The sequence below is a fragment of the Pinus tabuliformis genome, chromosome 7 (assembly GCF_031772625.1).
Source record: "Pinus tabuliformis cultivar Carrire ecotype Pingquan chromosome 7, CPIR1, whole genome shotgun sequence".
Taxonomy (NCBI): Eukaryota; Viridiplantae; Streptophyta; class Pinopsida; order Pinales; family Pinaceae; genus Pinus; species Pinus tabuliformis.
The window spans coordinates 290,336,380-290,357,934 of record NC_142293.1 but is presented as its reverse complement, the minus strand read 5'-3'; the positions used below and the strand labels follow the sequence as shown (position 1 = coordinate 290,357,934).

Genomic DNA, 21,555 nt, shown 5'->3' with positions numbered 1-21,555 from the left:
CTTTGCTCATGTCCTTCTTGGACTCTTGTTTCCCCTTATGTTGCTTGACGCCACTAGAAGCCCCTTCTTGGCCTTCTTCTTGCCCTTAGTTGCAAGGGCAACATTCTCCTCCTCATCCCCACCACCATGTTGACTGCCACTCTTGGCATTCCTCCTGGTCTCCTCCTGCATGAAATCATCCCACATCCTCCTCAAATCAGGAAAATGCTCTTTCGCAACAATGCCATCTATGAATCCATCCCACTGCTTAGGAATACCATCCAATGTCATCCCAACCAACTAGTCCTCGGGGATAATCTCTCCTACTACAGCCAACTCATTTCTCACCTGTGATCTTGGTGAGGTATGAGGTCATCGTGTCAGTCTTGGTTATCTTGGTGTTTCTAACTTCTGACGCAACACCATATTCCTATTCTCATTGGTGCTCTGGTGAAGTTTTACTAGGGAATCCCACATCTCATGGGCAAACTTCTTCCCTATCACGAGGGAATAGGTGGTCTTTAATAGCATCGAGAATGATTCCCCTCACCTTCACATTCCACTAGTTGAAGTCTGCCAACTGAACTGGATCAGTGGGATTTTGTACTGCACTCTCTACAATATCCCACACCTCAACTTCCTCAAGCAGCAACATCCCAAAATTCTCAGCACCACTCAGCCTATCCTCCACCCTCAATCCAGTAGCCATGACCTTCTCAACCAACAAAACTTCTCAGCTCTAAAAATTAGCAACTAGCCTCCCTCTCAGCCACAATTATTTGGGTGTACATAGGCAGTTTGGTTTGTTGTTCACTGTTTTTAGCAGAAGGTATGCTTGTTGTCTTTTCTATATCGGCTTAAGGTTCACTGCTCTAATACCATGTAGAAATTTTCGGTTTCGTGTAGCCCTCCCAAGTTTCAGTTTTCTTTGCATATGGTTTAATGCCCATAGCTCCACATCATGCTGATATATATAAGGGTAGTGAAAATTTAAAAGAAACATTACAAGACTAGCTCTACTTTTCTTTCACTTTTCAATTGATAAAATAAATAAACATGCACTAAATTTTAGGACACAGTTTTTGGACAAACTCTAACCCTATAAAAACCCACAAGGGGAAAACTAGTCTAGAAGAGGATTTTATTAGCTTATCTTATAGAATAATTACACAACATTAACACATCAAGGTACTTATCTCCCCTTGAATATCATGTCAGCATCGTTGGAATTTCTGTCACAACTTCAACTCTAGTTCTGGAAATTCAAGCCACAGTTTCAAACTTCTGACAGATTTGGAGTTTGAACCACAGTCAATTCTTTGCTCAAAAATTGATCTTTGTTCTGAAGAACCTTCCTCTAAAGTTTTCCTCAAATCAGGTGCAGATTGTCCCCCCTTTCAGCCTCAATTTGCATGCTAAACACCCTGATAGATCTCCTTAAAATGTGAGCCAACTAACTAAAAACTTTGCCAGAAAAACGAACTTCAGACAACTCTCTCAGCCCTCCTCAAAAACAACGCAAATCTCTCCTGGAATCTCGACCTGCTAACCCTACTCAAATTCATTGGTCTACATGCATGTTACATCTGTTGGAAACACAGATTTGTGGCGACTTTCCTTGTTGTATGTTTTCTCTTCATCCACCTTACTATCACAACCTCTTCTTCTTCGTTCTTTGATCTCTTCAACAATGCACTTGAAGAATAATAAGCTCTAGTTTCCTTTTTCCCTTTTTAGTCTCTCATAATGATGAGAGAACCCTAACCCTTTGATTTATTGTTGAGATTAGATCTCAGCTCTCATAGATCGATAGTGGAGATCTAATCTTCACTTGACCCCTTTTCTCATGTCCCCCCTTCATTAAGAACCTCCCTAGTCACGTTAATGTTGTTTTTGTACCTTGTACCTTTTTCCACATAAAGTCACTTTAAAAACACAAGGTGACTTTAATAATATAAAGCACCATGTGTTAGAGAATGTAACTAGATTCGATCTTCATAATGACATTTGTAATCACGACTTTGTATAAAGAAAAAGAATTTTTATTTGTTGAAGCATGGGTTTCATGCTCAAGTCTACGTCAAAGCATGTTCTTAATGCTACTAGGGCTTGTTGAGTCAAAGAAGAACATTTGTCATGTATTAAAGTCCCATTTGGACACTTTGTAACAAGAGAAAATTGTTATTTTTAAGTCAAAAAGAGTCATTTTCTCCTCCAAGACCAAGTCGGCCCTGCCATGACAAGTTGGCCCTGTTGGGCACCTTTTCGCTCACTTGGATGATGATATTTAGAGGAGACCTCGTCCTCATTTGACACGCCACCATCAAGTTCGATCTGAAATAAGAAGGAAGCAAGAAGAGCAAAGGTCAAGAAGACGAGAAAGTCAAAGGAAAGAGGGAAAAACTGAATTTTATGCTTTAATGTGAGATTAGGGTTTATGGGTAACTGCAGGAGGACAAGAATACAGGTCCGAAGTGCAGATCTAGAATAGAGGACTGAAACATTGATTTGACCAAAAATTTTGAAGTTCGACTTTTGTTGACCTTGTTGACTTGACTTTATTTGAGGAAGGAATTGTTGGAGGGTTGACTTGGTGCTTGAAGGAGGTCTTGGTCTTGGTCTTTGGGTCTTGGAAGTCTCACTTTGATTTGATTCTATAAGAAGAGAAGTATTCTTTCAAGGTTTTCCCCTTGGAGGGGTTTTGCCCTGGCTTGGAACCCTATATTTTGTATTCTTTGTGTCTTTGTGATCTTCATGTTTTGGTAATTGCTTGATAAAGAAAAATTAGATGTAGTAAAAGGCCAACTAATATCACAAGTAATTATCAAAGAAAGTCAACTCTAATCTACAAATACTTTGATTTTCCAACACCATGTACTTTTTTCATAAAGTCACTTTACAAACATAAAGTAACTTTAATATAATAAAGTACTTTGTACTTTTGTACCACATAAAGTGACTAAAGTCACATGAATTTTGTTGCGCAGTTTATGATAAAATTGTGATTTTTGACCTTCAAAAAATTGCTGATTTTTTTCGGCCAATCAAATCAGCTAGGTCAAAACCTCATGGTTTTGCAATAAAAATCAGGCAGTTTGCAACACTGTATCTGACTCTCAAAATCAACATTGCAGTTACAGCAGGAATTATTTAAAATAGATCTGTTAGGAAATGCTTGTAATTATGGAGTCTGTATGTGGTCTTTTATGTCATACATAGAAAGACACTAAACAATTTTGTGTGCTTATGAAACGTTAAAAACAAATTTTAGCACAATTTCCAACTGATAAGGGAAAGGAATTGAAACTTGACACTGTGCTAACTGCAGAGAAACAGTGTGATTATTAAGTGCATGTGCAAATCTCCACCTTTTTCATTAAGCAGGATGCTAAGCTATGTCTGAAATGATGGTTATGGATGATTTATATTGCATTACCATGAACGAATGACTGCCAGCATCATGTGGCTTGGGACAATGACACCCCAACATGAAAACATAAATCCTAAAACTTTGATCATGATAAGATATGAAATGGCATGGCGCAAGAATGACATACTCATGGAGGAGTTCTGATTCCTTACATGATGCAAGGATGATGTTCTCGCAGTGTCATTTGGATCACTTAAGTATTTTGGGGTAAGTACGATGTATTTCTTAATAATGAGCTATGGCACTAATTGTCAGCATTTTTCTCATCGAAAATTACCTTTCCTCTTGAAACATTCCCATTGTTCTGAGAAACTATTTTATATTTTAATATAAAAAATTTCCCAGACAACAACATTCTAACATACCTGAGCTGGCAAGAGCAGAGGACTAGGAGATTTAAGCTGATTGTCAAGAACAGGCATCATAAGTGTCCCACCCGTCCCCTGTGCACCATATCCTACTCGTTCATATGAGCCAACTGCATCATATGTAAAGACACAGCCCTTTCCTGTAACAATTTCCACGGCATAGAAGAATTAAATATGCATAGTTAAAGCAAAGCAAAGACGATTATATTGTATAAATAGTGAAAGCAAATATACTCAGAGATATATGGCATACCTTCATTGTCTAGGCCACCTAAAACATTGAATGAATAGTATGGGAAAAATCGTTTGTAATAAAGAGTATTTGAGAGAAGCTGTGCCATGGCAGGACAGCTCATTTGCTTGTTATGCTGGTGTTGATAAATCTGCAATTAGCCCATTGTATTAGCTGTGCTATTTAAATATAAATAAACACACACACACATATATATAAAAATCCCACCCCCATGTCCGTTTTAAAAGTCAATTGGGTTTATCTCGGGTGGTTGGGAGGAATGACTGGGATCCTCCCCACCCAGGTTCAATTTCCACAAGTAACATGATGAAATTTGATGTAATGGACCAGAACATGTATATTTCTCATAGCCATCAGTCACGAGGATCAGTCAGTGTCATCATCAGATCTAGGAATGGCAATGTCCACAGGAGAGCCTATATGATGATGTTCTCTAGAGAATGCCCTGAAGTCTGGAATAATGAGCTCTTGCGGAGTGATATGCAGCAGCCTCCAGGTCTAGCCACATGGGGCAAGAGTAGAAGAAACTAGAGATGAGGTGGAACCCAAGGTCAAGCCCCTGCTTGCATCAAAGATTGAATGATCCATGATAGTAGTGAAGAAGCTGGTGAACAGACCACTTCTACTGAATTATATGGAAAGGTGTTTTTGTTTCTCAAACACCATATGCCTGTAGTCAGTACTGTTTTAAAAAGACTTTCCTACTTCATTGTGTAGAGGTCACCAGATTTTTGTCCATTGGTTTAGATCATCCATTTGATTGGCATAAGTTCTAAATTCTAACATTTTCTTGAGGAATATCTGGAACTGGTGAAGTGGAAGTAAATGCATTAAAAATCCTAATTACACATAGTACTCACCAGATGTCTTGCAGATAAATTTTTCTGTAGTGCCTTTACATCAGCCTGAAATCCTGATGATGCCATCACACACTTATCTGCTCTGCAATAACCAATGCACAACATATCATGTAGCGAATTTTTTAAAACTAGAATGCAGCCTGAAAGCTTGAAGCAGCATGCAATATATGATCAAAAAGTCATTTAATCAGCGAACAATTGGTACATTACACGAGATTCTCACCAAATACTTGTGAAAGGAATATAGTTAGAAGCTTGATCCTTTTTATACATTTTTGTTTACCTAAATTTACAAGTGTCATGTAACCTGTGTTACTGGATCCACAGGGTCTTGATGTTGGATCTGAGGATCCATATTTTGGATACAGATACGGATACGGACCCACCACATAAACTGATCCTTCAAACCTGGAAACATATCCCATGCTACTGAAACAGATCCTGTACCAACTAGCCCTCACACGCCAGATCCCAAGCATATAATATTAGGGTTTTTGGATTATTTTTGTTCCTTTTTTAAGGATATTTGCCACCTATTTGAAACCATAAAAAGCAAATACTCTTTAGATTTTTAATTAGATTACTTATTAGTAATCTATAGGCTGTATAGTCATATAAGTTATTAATTACCTATAGGCCATATAGCACATGATAATGCTAGTAGGAGAGGTCTGACATATCAAAATTTTAATTTTCAATATTTGATAATGCTAACATGAAAGCTTTGAGACAATACATGGATAATCATATATAGTGTACAAAGAATAGTTGTGTCAATAATAATTTAATTAGATCAATCCCATCCAACTCTCAATGAAGAGTCCTCTTAGAATGGCTTTGATTTTAACTTTGAATTTTTTTTATTTTTTTAATATAAATATTATTGTATTTTTCGTATGTGGTGTTTCCCCACCATATCTAGATCCTAGCTTTCCAAAAAACTGGTGGATCCATATCTGTTTCTGTTTCCTGGTAACTTAGCTTGTAACAATCAAATCTAAAGGCGACATAGAAAATTAAAAGCTCAAAACATGGACTGCCATGGATTGGTACATGAAGCAAAATCACAAACAAAGAGTTCGTCAATCTACTTATAACAACTTGCTATGCCGTATAACATGCTCCTCCTAACAATTTCACACCCCCAACATGAAACCTCAAAAATAAGGTACTTGCAGAACAAATGATTGAGCTATAATATTCTAATTTTATAGTTAGAAGCTTAATCTTTTTCTCATTTTCATTTTTCTAAATTTACGAGTGCCTTGTAACAAGAAAATTTAAAGGCAACATAGAAAATTAAAATCTCAACATATGGACTACCATGTATTGGAACAATGAGAGGCAAAAACAATTGTTGAGTATGTTGTCATTGATGTCAAGCAACAGATGCGGCAAGAGCAGCAGGTGCAGGATGACGATGCAGATGATGATGAAGCCCTAGGATGTTGATGATGTGGCAGAAACCCTAGCTGCATGACAAAACCCTAACCCTAAGGTTCGGATCCCTTGGAACCCATGATGCAGGTGATGATGATGCAGCTTGATGATGTGATAAGGTTGCAACTGGATGATGCGGGTTGATGAAACCCTACCTACAGGATAAAAACCTAGCTCTAGGGTTTGGCTTCCTTGGAAGTTGTGCACACCCCACAGTTGTTGGAGTTTTCGAGGAAGCAGATCAATGAGTTTTTCTTTGTGACCCTCGCCATTAGATTCTACTTGTTATGTTATTTCCATTGACATGTGGAGCATCTCGTGGGCCTTCACGGTTTGAGAGATATGCTCCGTCAAAGTTTATGACCCCAGCTAGTGATCCAAAACCCCAAGGGCTGTTGAGGTGGCACCTGCTCAAATATTTGATGATGTGGCATGATGGCTTATTGATTGAAAGCCCTAAATAATTGATGATGTGGCAACATACAATTGGCTTGACCATGGCTCATATCTACAAGATAAAAAAGACTTTTATTAAGAAGCCAAATCAAACAATTTTTTTGAAGGAATTCAAATTTAATTGTGGTTGAGGATATATTCAAATTTACTTTTCAAAGGTAACATTTGGGGCCAAAAATCAAAGTTAAAATGTTTTAATTTTCCCTCCTAATCGGCCTCATTGCAAAAAGGGACTTTTGGAACAAAATTTTAATTTTAAAATTAGTGGGTCCACTCCCTAGAAGCCTCTACGGTTTTTATAAAAAGAGAATTGGCTGCTGTCCAAATACACGATTTTGATTGAATGCTCTGAGGTCATCTGCGACATCAAGGTTACAAGGAATTCGTAGTTTTACATTTGCAGCGTAATGGAGTTAGTAAAAATTCTTTGAAAGGCCAAAGTCTTGCCTGGGTTCTGTCTTGGATATGTTCCTCGATACGATTCAAATATTTATTGAAGAAATCATATTTTTGGGCGTATTTCTTTTGCTCCTTTTGGTTTGGGTTTTGTTTCTGAGGCTAAATTCTTATTTCGGCTTTAATCTTGGGAGATTCACTGGGTTGTACATCTTTATGGGCTTCTTTGAATTTTGCGCCGGTTTTGATCACTCTCATTGAACATTAAGTTTGGTGGTGTGCTCTAACCATCCCTGACACTGTTCCCCCATTCTGGAAAATTCTCTCTCCCTCTGTATATATACAACTATTATTTTCTATATATATTTTATTGTTGTCCCCAACCCACTATACCCTCAAACCTGGGGGTGTGCTCTAGCCATCCCAGACACTGTTCCCTCATTCTGGAAACCAGTGCAGCATAGTATAATACCAATAAAAGACCCTATTATGACACTAGCATATTAACACAGCAAGGATTCCATTTCCAAATTTAAATGCAACCAATATCAGGACAATCATATAATAACAGATAAAAGTTTGTTTTTATGGGAGACAAGCAGCCAGCCTACATATTCAAGGTTCCAAGTTACACGATTGAATGCATATTCCTATAGTAAAAATTGGAAAGAGTTGTGAGATAAGCAAACAGTCACTATCTACATTTAAAATAGTAGCAAATCCCAACGATAAAAACAACTTAGATTGATTACCATTAGCTTGATTTTGTTCCATAGCTAGCCTACCACAATTTAAAGTTAGATATTGACATTTAATGTCTAATATTGGCCAAAATCATCTAATGAGACCGCCAAAGGTACAATCATAAAAGTGACCATGGGGAGTTCATCTAGAGAAAAAGAGGATTTAGAACAGATAGAAAAAGACACAACAAAGCCCACAAGAGTTGAAATGGACAATCCAAAGAAGGGCACCGCAACGAGAGAACTTTGGCATTGCCACCATCCAACATTATCAAAAACAAAGAGACACAGTGACACCAATGTCAAAATTTATTATAACTCTATAATGAGCATGACATGATTTTGCAAATATATGATTATGCAAGTTTTTTCAAGACCTTTACAAGATGTTTTCATGCCCTTGCAAGTCTAATCACAAGAGGAATAGTTTACTTTCTTTTGGGAACAATTAGACAAATATTGTTATCAGTGTTCTCAGCATATTCAAGAGCAGAGTGGTAATACAAAAGTTGATTTAAAAGAATCTTGTTCAACAGATAAAGAAGTTATCTATTGCAGAAATTAGAAATCATAGTTTTTTTAGATCCTCCTTTTGTAGGCAGTTAAAAAAGTTTGCAACATACAAATTTCCTAAGATCTGGTTGAAGAAAAATGAACTACCACAACTACCTACAGCATTTTTTAAATCAATGTGAAAAATGAAAAAGGGTACAAAGCAAGTTAAATATTACTGAAAGTACTTTATTTTATGAGATGAGAAATCTACAATGCATGCACTTATATCGATAGCTAATATAAGCTTATATAGAATACTGAATATATCCAGGATCATCAGACAACCTGACCTAACATTCACATTGTACAGACAATGGTGGATAATGAAACTATTTAGCAAAAACAAAGGTTTTTCAATTCGAAGTCCAGTTTCACAAGAATCATGAATGTCTTCCAATACCTCTGTTAGATGTGGGATTCTATAAAACATACCTTAGATTCAGACCAAAGTTTTGCAGCAGAGTGATAAAGGAATATAGAGCATTTGTTGTTTAATGCACTATTTGCAAAGCAAAATTATACAGAAGCACTCTAACCCCAACATTGCTAGAACCACTATCTGTTTCTCAATTCTAATATAAATGTTGCTGTTATTGAATCTCTGATATCACAATTATCAGCCCAGACTTGATGACAGCAGACAAAACCAGTTTGTCAGGGTCCCTAATGTTATGGATACCAAGAACTGCACCAACAGTGATCTGAAAAACTGTGACAGCCAACCTATCACAACCCAAACTACTAAGATAACAGCAATGTATTGCCAAACAGAGCATAGAGTTCTAACAGTTGGAATAGAGTTCCAACAGTTGCAAGAACAGCAAAAGCAGCTACTTCTATGAGAAACTAAAGCAGTGAGAACTTTCAAAGCTGAACAACCAATCAGATATAATTTAGTTATATTAATGTCCAATGAATGACCAAAAAAAGGATCAATGGACTGAAGGGAACAAAAAAAAAATGTACGGTGATGATCACCTGCAGGAGAAACTAAGCTTAATCCCGAAGCATAAAGTAAACCAAACTGACAGGTACATGAGAAATGCATGAAGGAGTGTTGATCAAGTAATTTTGGAATATGAAAAGATAAAAAGCAGGAGCTAGATATAACAGCGAGGCAATATCTGCATCATAGATAATGTCTACAGAAAGGAGGATATGGGTGACCCCTGTTGCCACAAAATAAGAGACTAGTTATGCCAGCTCCCAAGTGACCTGGCAAGCAAATGAGCTTCAATAGGGAGTACAGGTTGTAAGATACTAGGCAGACACCTGTGATTCATTGGAACTCCCCTACCACTCAAGGTCATCAGAAAGAATCAGGTAATGGTCCGTGAGGGACAATTTCAGCTTTGGGATCACATAAAACTGGGATGTATGTTGACCCAACGGGATATGACATCAGCACAATGGTGTGAGCAAAGCCCTAGAGAAACTCTAGTTGGAAATGATATATTATTTGCAGGCCTAGAGGAGATGTGAGGTCTCATTGACCTAGATGTTGATATGATATGGGATTTTCTATATAGTGTGCGGTCCTCAGTCATCAAGATCTAGAGAGAAAAGGAAGTGTTCAATCTAATAGGGTTTATTCTAGGTGGACCCTATCAAATTTGTCTCCTAAGAACTAGTACCTCCTGAAAAAAGTGACCAAATCCAAAGTGATTGATGGTTGAGTTTACATCTCACCTCATTTGAGATCAATGGTTAGGATTCATCAATCAAATTCACTAATGCAAAATCCTTTGCATTTCATTCTATTAAACTAACCTTTTATAAAAAAACACTTCACTTTAATTAATCCTTTAATTAGCCCCGAGAGGGGGAGGTGGAAGGAGAGAGAGAGGGAGAGCAAGCGATGGGGGGGAGAGAGAGAATGAGAGAGAAAGAGTGAGCAAGGGGAAGCAAGAGGGAGTCAAAGGGGAAGAGGGGGGGAGTGGAAGGAGAGAGAGAGTGAGAGAGTGAAAGAGAGAGTGAGCAAGGGGGAGCAAGAGGAACATAGGGGGAGATAGAGAGGGGGGGGAGAAGGGAGGAAGAGGGAGAAGGAAGGGAAGAGACAGAGGGGGAGGGGGAGAGAGGGAAAGACGAAGAGGAGGAGGGAGGGACAGAGAGGATGAGGGGAAGTATGGGGGGGGGGAGAGAGAGAGCAAGTGATGGGCAGAACCCATCATTAAAGCACCTTTGCTATTGAAATGTCACAAATTCAATTCTCTTGACACTCTTGGGGTCAGGCTTCGTGGTTGAGCCAGAAGGAAGTGATCCCTTCAAGTGGATATGCCTGGTACAAATATTCTACGGATGTAGCTATCACCGATCTCCAAGGTCCACGAACCAAAACAAAACAAATAAACAAGAAGATGAAAAAAAAAATTGCCTTCAAGTGAGGTAAATTTGCTAAGGTTGAGGGTCTTGGACAACTTCCACACATCTAGACACTTAGAATGGTGTGGAAGTTCCTATCCGAAGCTATAAACATCAACACCTCATTGTCTCACAACTAATTAGATAGTAAGTCAGCTTTTAAAGCCACAATAAATGAATATAAAAAACACACACACACACACACATTTACCTTTATCATCTACAAGGTTCCTGGTCTAGATTATTCATTTTGAATACGTACATGCCACAAATACATTTGTAGGTTCTTTCATGATCTGTTCCATCAACATTATTTTGTGTTATCTATGATTTGAAATGGCTGACATCTTTCTTATTGCAATTTTTCAAATGTCTAGGCTGAATTACTACAAAATTTTTCCAAACTAATCGCATTAATCTTGGTAAGGTCTAGGCTTTTAGTGGCATCCATTTACATGAACTTTTTGAATCCTACAAACAAGGAAAATTTATTTATTCAATCAGGTTACGATTGCATACATTGCCTTATTCTCAAGAATGTGTAGCTAACTTTCACATTAACTGACAAGGGAAAAGTAGTTGTAGGCCTCCATGCAATTGCTCTTTGGATCTTTTGATTTTCAATCAATTTCCGTTCCTATAAAGTGAATCAAACTTTCCAATGATGTGCCTATTTGTTATTGTACTCATACATTGGATCGTGACTTCAATGTTCAATGTATGTTGGATGTATGTGATACAAAATCTATTGTATACCTCTGACAATTGGTGCAAATTTGCAGCTTTTCTGAGTCGGATACATATTTGACAGGCTGCAAGCTTACAACCTGGGGAGGCTTTGAACCAACCTGGACTTGTACAGAACCACACACTGCTATATAATGAAATGCTCGACTCTGGCAAAATTTGTTGAAAATAGAGACTGAGCTAAAAGTCCTGGAGAGAGGGGGCATCATATATTGTTTCAAGTTTCAACTAACGTTTCTCAAAAGTTCATGACTAATCTATTGGCCTTCCCATTAGTAAATTAGACTTGCGTAAAAACCTGAGGGACATGGCATGGAAAAAGCAACAAACTAAACAGATGACTGTTACAGGGCCGCAGGGGAGTGGGCTCCCCCTTGCACTCACTCCCAGAGCGCATTCCAAATGAAAGCACTTACGGAGCACACTCCCACCAAAAAAATTCGCTCCCTAATTTCTCCCGCCAAAAAACATTTGCTCCCTCCCTAGTGCTTTCACAAGTGGTTAATACTTCCTCTGCAAAGAAGTGTTGGAGCACCTATAGCTTCATCCACAATGTCAAAAGAAACTGCTTCAATGAAAACCCAGCAGAAAGCTTGGTTTATGTACACTACAACTTGAGGTTGCTATCACATTATTGTCAGTGGGCTCAACTTAATATAGCATATATCACTTGGGACAACAACCCAAAGGAGGCTAATTTGGAGGATTGAGCCTTACATTTAGAAGAGTTGGAAATATATTTCTTTTCTTTTCTCCGCAAGCAAAAAAAAAAGAAACGATCACTGTTCAACACCTTTGTAAAAGTATGCGACAAAGCTAGTGAGAAGGAAAAGGGTTGGAACAACAAATTTTATATACTCCCAATGTAAAACAACCTACACTATTTCATAAACTTGTGTAAGAAAGCATCTCTACAAGATTATATTATAAGACTGTATGAGTCAAAACTTGTGATCAAGTGATAGCAAAAGACAGGAATAGATATAATAGATATAGAATAATACCCAACTGCAATACAATTCCTTCATACAAATCGAGGGTTGTCTTCTAGGACAAAAAAAAAACCTAAATTAACATAATTTCCAATGTCAAATCTCCACCTAATGAACCGTCCAGATTGACTACAAAATTACAATATTTTACTAGGCAATTTTCTCAAAAATTTCCTTTTAGGGGCCCAAAGGTTGTTGTTGCCCTGTAGACCCCCCTACAACAATATGGAGGGCAAGGCCCCCCACACCCCCTGTCAGAGACCAAGATCCAAACACAGATGAAACAAGACCTCTGAATTAGGAAAATAATCAAGGTCCAGACTCCACACCCAACATGATGATGATGAGAATCAAGATGTTGTAACTTGTGGACCTGTGGTTGATAAAAATAAAATTCTAGCTACTAGATGATTGATGTTATATGGTTTAATCCATGTTTTTACACTTTTTATAAGTAATTCAACATTATACATGTTTTTGTCAACATATATGCATCAAAATATATACTACATAAAAAAACCACACCCAAAATCGCTCCCGACCCAGAAGCTTCTGAAAATTGTCGCTCCCCTCTCCCGCTTCCCAGCAGCCTTGGACTATTAAGTACGGCACATTGAAAGTGGTTTGAACCACTGCACAAAGAGAATTGCTACGAGAATGAGCACTTGAGGGGAAGCCAATTCCTTAAGAGAATGAGACTGCCGCTAGGAAAGAGTCCACCATTGGAAACGGAAACGATGGAACTGCCAATTTAGCAATAAATGAACTCGTGATCAGCACTCGGCAAACAACACCGCTAACCATTGAATCAGAACTGCTTTGTTTGAAGCTTGTTGTTCTCAAGCATTCAACATGGCCAGTCAAAAGCCCATTTTAGCATCTTGGAGCATGACAAATGTTCCTGATTGCACAAGAGAAGTGACCTGCATTTACAACCCAGGTGGGGGTGGGGATGATCCATCAAATTTTAGTGTGTGTACCCATGTGTGTCATGTTGTATTAAATCTAGACAGCGCATTGGTTGAGTTGAACACGGAAACTAACACAGACCCAGCTAAACCTAGGTCTAACGTGCATCTTGAAGTTGCAAAAAACGATGATGCATAGTTCGAATGGCCGAGGCATGTTAGTTTGACAACGAATTATGTAATTTTGGGTAAAATGTAACTAGTCAGTTCTATACCGAAATGTTAGTTATGTAACGGAGGTGGACAGTATAAAACTAGTGAATGCCCGAGAAATGTAATTGTGGAGAATCATTGTTGAATTAATAGATTCCAATCCCTTGCCCCGTGGATGTTTCCTTGACACCTTGTCGAGGTTTTACCACGTAAATCCTATGTGTCTATTTGTGTGTTTGGTTTCCAGTTAGTTATGTTGTTTTCTTGGTCAATATATAACTGAATGTGTGTAATTCTTTCCTATTATTTCTTCTATTAAATCAACAAATGGTATCAGTGCGTGAGCGTGAATCTGTCTGTGGAGAAAAGAAAAAAATTCAGCGATCACTGTGTGGCTGAGTGTGTGGCTGAGCGAGCAACCTGCCCTGAGTAAGAGAAGGACCTGCTATTAAACCTCTGCGTAAGAGCGAAAGGCATGAAGTTGTTGGGTGTCATTTGCGTGTGAACCAGCGTGGAGCGGTTTACAAGGAGGAGTGCTCTCTGCGTTGGACAAGAGTTGTGCTCTCTGCGTGGAGCCGTCGCTGACCCTGTTCAGGCTGTCGAGAAGTCTTCAAGGAATCTGCATGTGCAGCCGTCAAGGAGTCTGCGTGTGCAGCCGTCGAAGTAGCTGCGTGTTTTTCTGCATGAGGAGGAACTACTTGTCTCTGTGTGAAGACAAGTGTTGCGCGTTGTTGGTCTGCCCTCCATGCTCCCTGTGTGGAACGTTGTTGTGGAGGAGTTCTTTGTTGTGTGAGCGTTGCTGGTCTGTTCTGCGTGCTGCCTGATAGAAGGACGCCAGTCCAAACCCTCTACATACTATCCCCTCTGCGTGTGAAGACCAGAGCTGTGTGTTGTCTGCATGATTGGTCTGCGTGCAGAGTTTGCAAAGGAAGTGCGTACTAAACCTGTTTGATCCACTGAATTCTCTGCGTGCTGGAGCAAAGAGAAAGTGCGTGCTGAAGAAACACTCTGTCCTACGTGCTGCCAGAACATGTTCGACAAAGGTGGATCCGGGTATTTTTTTTAAAGAGATTGTCTCAGAAAATTTTTTTTCAGAAAGTTGTGAAATAAAGTTTTTTTTATTCTGAAAATAAAGGGTGGATGTGGATGTGAGTAAATTGAAGTAAAGATTTCATTTAAATTGAAGAAAAATAAAGGGTTTCTTCCATTAAATTGGTGAAAAGGAAACATAGGATTTTGAAATGAAACTCTGTTGAATTGGGGAATTATTTATTGAGAAAGACAAACAAAAAAATATATATATAAACCCTAGAAACACTAAAACCCTAGGAAGGAGGGAAAATGGCCAAGATGTCAAATGCGAAATTCGAGGTGGAGAAATTCATCGGAAAGAGCAATTTTGCTCTTTGGAAACTGAAGGTTAGGGATTAGCTTGTGCAACAAGGGTTGCACAAGGCATTGGATGGGGCAACTAAGAAACCTGCAACCATGACTACTTCAAACTGGGAGGACTTGGATGCCCAAGCTCTCAGTACCATCCGGTTATGCCTGGCAGATGAAGTTCTCTTCAATATTGTTGAAGAGACTGTAGCTTCAGGATTGTGGGAAAAACTTGAAAAACTCTATATGACAAAGTCATTAACCAACAAAATTTATCTGAAAAGACAGTTATACAGTCTTCGAATGAAAGAAGGTTCAAACGTTGCAGAACATTTGAATGTTTTTAATACACTTATATGTCAATTAACATATATGGAAGTTAAAATACAAGAAGAAGATAAAGCCATAACCTTGTTGTGTTCTCTCCCTTAATCATGGGATCACTTTGTAACTTCAATCAACTTGAGCACTGCTGATTCTTTGAAGTTTGAATCAGTCGTGGGAGCTCTCCTGTCTGAAGAAGTACGAAGGAAATCCAGTACTGACACAGCTGCATCAGAAGCCATGGTAGCTAGAGGACGCTCAAAGGAAAGAGGAGAAAAACCAAGGAGGAGAAAAACCAAGGGGGTCTTACAGATCGAAATCGAAGGGGAAGAAGTGTAAGGCAAAATGTTGGAACTGCAATAAAATTGGACACTTGAAGAAAGACTGTTGGAAACAAAAGGAATCTGAAAACCAGAAGAAGGAAGCGAATCAGGTCGATTCAGGTATGATAGACGAAGTTTTATCTGCTGAAGAATTATGTATGATAGATGAAACTTCACCTGAATGTAATGTCTCTCAGGGTTTAGATAGCTCGCTGTTAGACTCTGGTGCTTCGCATCACATGTGCCCACATAGAAATTGGTTTACTTCGTATAAAAATGTAAACGGTAGTTCTGTGTTTATGGGTAACAATGTGTCATGTCAGACTGTTGGGATGGGAGATATCAGGATTAAGATGTACGATAACACAGTTAGAACATTAACTAGTGTTAGACATGTACCTGATTTGAAGGAAAATTTGATTTCTTTGGGAGTGTTGGATTCAAATGGTTATAAGCTTACAGGTCAGGATGGCGTCTTGAAAGTCTTTAAAGGAGCTCTTGTGGTTATGAAGGCAGAAAAGGTCGGAAATCTTTACAAGTTAAAAGGAAGTACTCAGGTCAGTGAAGCAGCGGTTGCGTCAGAAAAGGAAGAAGCAGGTACTTGTCTATCGCATCAGCGATTGGGTCATATGAGCGAGAAAGGTCTTCAGATACTGATGAAACGTAAATCTCTTCCCAATCTAAAATCCTTGAAGTTAGATTTCTGTAAACATTGTGTGTATGGAAAACAGTGTAAACAGAGATTTAAAGTTGGAAATCATAATAGTAAAGATGTTTTAGACTATATTCATTCTGATCTGTGGGGACCATCCCCTGTTGTGTCATATGGAGGTGCATTGTATTTTTTAACGTTTATTGATGATTACGCCTGTAGAGTTTGGGTCTATATGCTAAAAAGGAAGGTTGATGTATTAAATGTCTTTAAACAATTTAAAGTAATGGTAGAGAAAAGAACAGGCAAATCTATTAAATGTTTAAGAACTGACAATGGTAGTCAGTTCACTTCAGTTGAATTTGAACAATACTATAAGGATGAGGGAATTATTAGACACAAAACTGTTGTTTATACTCAGCAAAATGGTGTTGCTGAGCGTATGAATCGGACTCTTATGGAAAGAGCCAGAAGCATGATCAGCAATGCTAACTTGCAAAAGGAGTTGTGGGCAGGAGCAGTATCTACTGCTTGTTATTTAGTTAACAGATCACCTTCAGTAGCAATTGATTGTAAAATTCTTGAAGAAGTTTGGACAGGTCAGTCTTGTGACTATTCACATTTGAGGATATTTGGTTGTGATGCTTATTCTCTTATTCCGAAAAATCAGCATTCAAAATTAGATCCAAAGTCGAAATGTTATGTCTTTGTTGGGTATGACTATGCAGTGAAAGGATATAGGTTGTGGGATCCTACATTGCGGAAGATAGTCATTAGTAGAGATGTAACATTTGATGAATCCTCTCTTTTAAAATCAAATGTTGAAAGAATTGAACAAGAACAGGTATCGCCAAATCAATGAGTTCAGTTGGAGGCTAGACCTTTCGGTGACAGTCGAAAGGAAGGAGAGACTTCTAGAGAAAAAGGTGTTAAAGACACAAAGGAAGCCGTTGAAGCTTCTAAACCAGTTCAAGTTTCTGAACCACTTCAGCAACCAGTCGCTCTAAGAAGGTCTACAAGGGAAAGGAAAACTCCCAAAAGGTATGAAGATTCTGCTTCATCTTTTGCTTTGATTACTGAAGATGGGGAACCTTCTTGTTATCAGGAAGCAGTAGATGATACAGATAGCGAAAAATGGAAAACGACTATGGAAGAAGAAATGGACTCCTTAGCCAAGAACAATACCTGGGATCTTGTAGAGCTTCCTGAAGGGAGAAGTGTTGTTGGATGCAAATGGGTCTTCAAGCTGAAACGGAAAGTTGATGGAAGTATCGAAAGGTATAAGGCAAGACTGGTAGCAAAAGGGTATTCTCAGGTTGAAGGTATAGACTTTCATGAGATTTTTTCTCCAGTTGTAAAACTTGTTTCTATTCATATTGTGTTGGCACTAACTGCGTTACTTAATCTTGAGTTAGAACAGTTAGATGTTAAAACAGCTTTTCCACATGGTGATTTGAATGAAGACATATATATGGAACAACCAGAAGGTTTTGTACAAGGTCGCAACAGAAGATTAGTTTGCAAGCTCAGGAAATCATTGTATGGTCTGAGGCAGTCTCCCAGACAATGGTACAAGAAGTTTGATTCCTTCATGGTGAGCCAGAACTTCATAAGAAATGAGTATGATCATTGTGTATACTTCAAAAGTTTCAATGATCATACTCACTTCTTATAAAGTTCTGACTCACCATGAAGGAATCAAACTTCTTGTACCATTGTCTGGGAGACTGCCTCAGACCATACAATGATTTCCTAAGCTTGCAAACTAATCTTCTGTTGCGACCTTGTACAAAACCTTCTGGTTGTTCCATATATATCTCTTCATTCAAATCACCATGTGGAAAAGCTGTTTTAACATCTAACTGTTCTAACTCAAGATTAAGTAACGCAGTTAGTGCCAACACAGTACGAATAGAAACAAGTTTTACAACTGGAGAAAAAATCTCATGAAAGTCTATACCTTCAACTTAAGAATACCCTTTTGCTACTAGTCTCGCCTTATACCTTTATGTTTCCTTGACACCCTGTCGAGGTTTTACCATGTAAATCCTATGTGTCTATTTGTGTGTTTGGTTTCCAGTTAGTTATGTTGTTTTCTTGATCAATATATACTAAATGTGTGTAATTCTTTCCTATTATTTCTTCTATTAAACCAACAAGCATGGTGAGCCGGAACTTTATAAGAAGTGAGTATGATCATTGTGTATACTTCAAAAGTTTCAATGACATATTTATTATCTTAGCTTTGTATGTTGACGATATGCTTATTGCAAGCAAAAGCATGGAAGAGATCAACAGGTTAAAGGCTCAACTCTCTAGGACGTTTGATATGAAGGATCTTGGAGCAGCAAAACATATCTTGAGCATGGAGATACACAGAGACAGGAAAAATGGTAAGCTTTGGTTGTCACAACAAAAGTATGTGGAAAAAGTACTTGAAAAGTTCTCTATGAACAATGTGAAACCTGTTAATGTTCCACTAGCTTCCCATTTTAAGCTTTCTTCAGTTTTGAGTCCTAGAGCTGATGAAAAAAAGCAGTATATGTCTCATGTATCATATGCAAACGCTGTAGGCAACTTAATGTATGCGATGGTATTTACAAGACCTGACATTTCACATGCAGTTGGAGTTGTCAGTAGGTTCATGGCAAATCCAGGTAAAGACATTGGCAAGCAGTGAAATGGGTGCTTCAATATCTAAGAGGCACAAGTGACCATTGCATCGTATTTAATGGTAGTGAAGGATCAGTCTGTGGATATGTAGATGCTGACTATGCAGGTGATTTGGACAAAAGAAGATCTACTACAGGTTATGTCTTTGCTCTTACAGGTGGAGCAATTAGTTGGATGTCAAAGCTTCAAGAAACAGTTGCGTTGTCCACTACCGAAGCTGAATATATAGCTGTTTCAGATGCCAATTTGGTTAAAGGGTCTGCTCGATGAGATTGGAAGGACGCAAGAGAAAGTTAATGTACTTTGTGACAGTCAAAGTGCTATTCACTTGGCTACAAATCATGCTTATCACAGCAGAACCAATCACATTGATGTAAGGTATCATTTTTTGAGACGTGATCGATGGCGGAAAAGTAGCTCTTCAAAAGGTCCATACACGAGAGAATTGTGCAGACATATTCACAAACCCAGTGACAGTAGAGAAGCTACGGTGGTGTTTAGCTTCTCTTGGCTTGCAGAAAAGATGATGAATGGGCATGGGCAAGGGATTAGGAAAATTATTGTCAAGGTGGAGTTTGTTAGTTTGACAACGAATTATGTAATTTTGGGTAAAATGTAACTAGTCAGTTCTATACCAAAATGTTAGTTATGTAACGGAGGTGGACAATATAAAACTAGTGAATGCCCGAGAAATGTAATCGTGGAGAATCATTGTTGAATTAATAGATTCCAATCCCTTGCCCCGTGGATGTTTCCTTGACACCCTATCGAAGTTTTACCACATAAATCCTGTGTGTCTATTTGTGTGTTTGGTTTCCAGTTAGTTATGTTGTTTTCTTGGTCAATATATAACTGAAAGTGTGTAATTCTTTCCTATTATTTCTTCTATTAAACGAACAAGGCATTGAATATTATTAGTCGTGTTATGCATCCTTGACCTCGCAACTTCAAGGTGCATATCAGACCCGGGTTTAGATGGGTCTGTGCTAGTTTAACATATTTTCGTCTATTGAAAAGTGTTCCAAGCCAAATCCTTTACGAAATAAAAATATAAGTTTATGAAAGTCGTAATCTTACAGATTGCAAATTTTGGAGTAATCGCGAGTGAGAATGCTGTAGCCAGTGGACATTCGGGTATCTGCTGCAATCACGCAGTAATTGGCACCAGCTATTGCAATACATGTTCTGCATAAAAATTTTAAAAAGGTAAAACCCCGAGATATGAAGAAATCTAAAACTCAAATATTTTGTCTTCAAAATAAATGGAAAAATAGCAAGACAATGTTGACCCAAATCACAGTACGGGTATAGCAGGTTAATGATCCGATTCAATGTTTCTCTGAATTTTCATAAGATGAGAATCCGTTTGGAGCCCTGAGAAAGAAAAAACGCAAACGCTCTTTTAAAAATGCGTGGAAAAGGAAATGATGGAGAAACTTTTACCCTCCGTTGTTGTCATACGGACTCCATGTCGACTGGTGCTGTTTGATTCCTTCCGTAGCAGCCATTGCTGCAGGTAATGAAATGCCACGAATTCGTCAAGAGAAAATAGAGAAGCTGAAAGACCTCTATGCCGGAAAGTTTTTAGTATAAATCAACGGAAAGAACGAGTATCAGTACTAGCCTGATGCAGCACAGAGCTAAAAAGTACGAAGAGAATGGAGCTCCGATAAACGGATGCACACAAAACTCAAACGAGGAAATGGAAGAATCGAGCTGAACTAGCTAAAACTCCGATGAGAAAGCTCGGTCTATCGGCTGCGAATGAAAAGGCCTTTATAAAAGAGGTTTGAAGATCAGCTTTGCCTTTTTGATATTTGGGTTTAATGTTTTGCACGGAAGCGTTCAAAAATTGGAATAATATCTTAAAAAAAATTTAAGGAGCGTTGTTCAATTTTCAATTTTTTTCTAATTGTGCATATGATGCAAGTTCTTATTACTTATTATGTCAAAATTACCTTTTCATACCATTACATTTGATAGTTTCTAAGTTGCTCCCATTTAAAAAACAACAGTTTCTTTTTGAGTTGTTTTTTTTAATTGTGCATATGATCCAAGTTCTTATAAATTATTATTTCACAATTACCCTTTGATACCATTTCATTTGGTAGTTTCAATTGAAAGCCACTAATGTCAATACGGGTCATGTATTGGGTCTATAATTTTATTGGGTTGTGTCTGAAGGCTGCCCAAAGCAAGATTTGACAACGATTTAAGCTGGAGTGGAGCATAGATTCATTATTCAGCAAACACTTATCAAGTAAGGTTTAAGCACAATTTATGCTTGGAGAGGAGCACATTCCATAGGCTTCCTAACGTACTGGATTTTATTTGTTTGTGGATTCCCAATTCCTGGTATGTTTTCATATTCCCAATTTTTGAATGAGTTACTTGTATCAGTGTTAGTAAATGTGCTAGCGACTTGGAGGCAAGATACTAGTAATCAGAGAACAGATTTATCTTTGTTCATAATAATTCTATATGCCACCCCAAATCTGGAAA

At 38.2% G+C, this 21,555-nt stretch overlaps 1 protein-coding gene across 1 annotated transcript in view; it reads right to left on the bottom strand.

Moving 5' to 3' along the window:
* Positions 1 to 20,842, bottom strand: part of LOC149247016 (proteasome subunit beta type-1-like) — a 62,923-nt gene extending 42,081 nt beyond the window's left edge. Inside the window, exons 1-6 of the mRNA XM_089458100.1 lie at positions 20,678 to 20,842; positions 20,497 to 20,563; positions 20,131 to 20,238; positions 4,891 to 4,972; positions 4,031 to 4,160; positions 3,775 to 3,917 (exon numbers count right to left, since the gene is read on the bottom strand). Coding sequence (XP_089314226.1) covers positions 3,775 to 3,917; positions 4,031 to 4,160; positions 4,891 to 4,972; positions 20,131 to 20,238; positions 20,497 to 20,561 — 528 coding nt within the window. The 5' untranslated portion in view covers positions 20,562 to 20,563; positions 20,678 to 20,842. The remainder of the gene's footprint in view (positions 1 to 3,774; positions 3,918 to 4,030; positions 4,161 to 4,890; positions 4,973 to 20,130; positions 20,239 to 20,496; positions 20,564 to 20,677) is intronic.
* Positions 20,843 to 21,555: the final 713 nt, after the last annotated feature.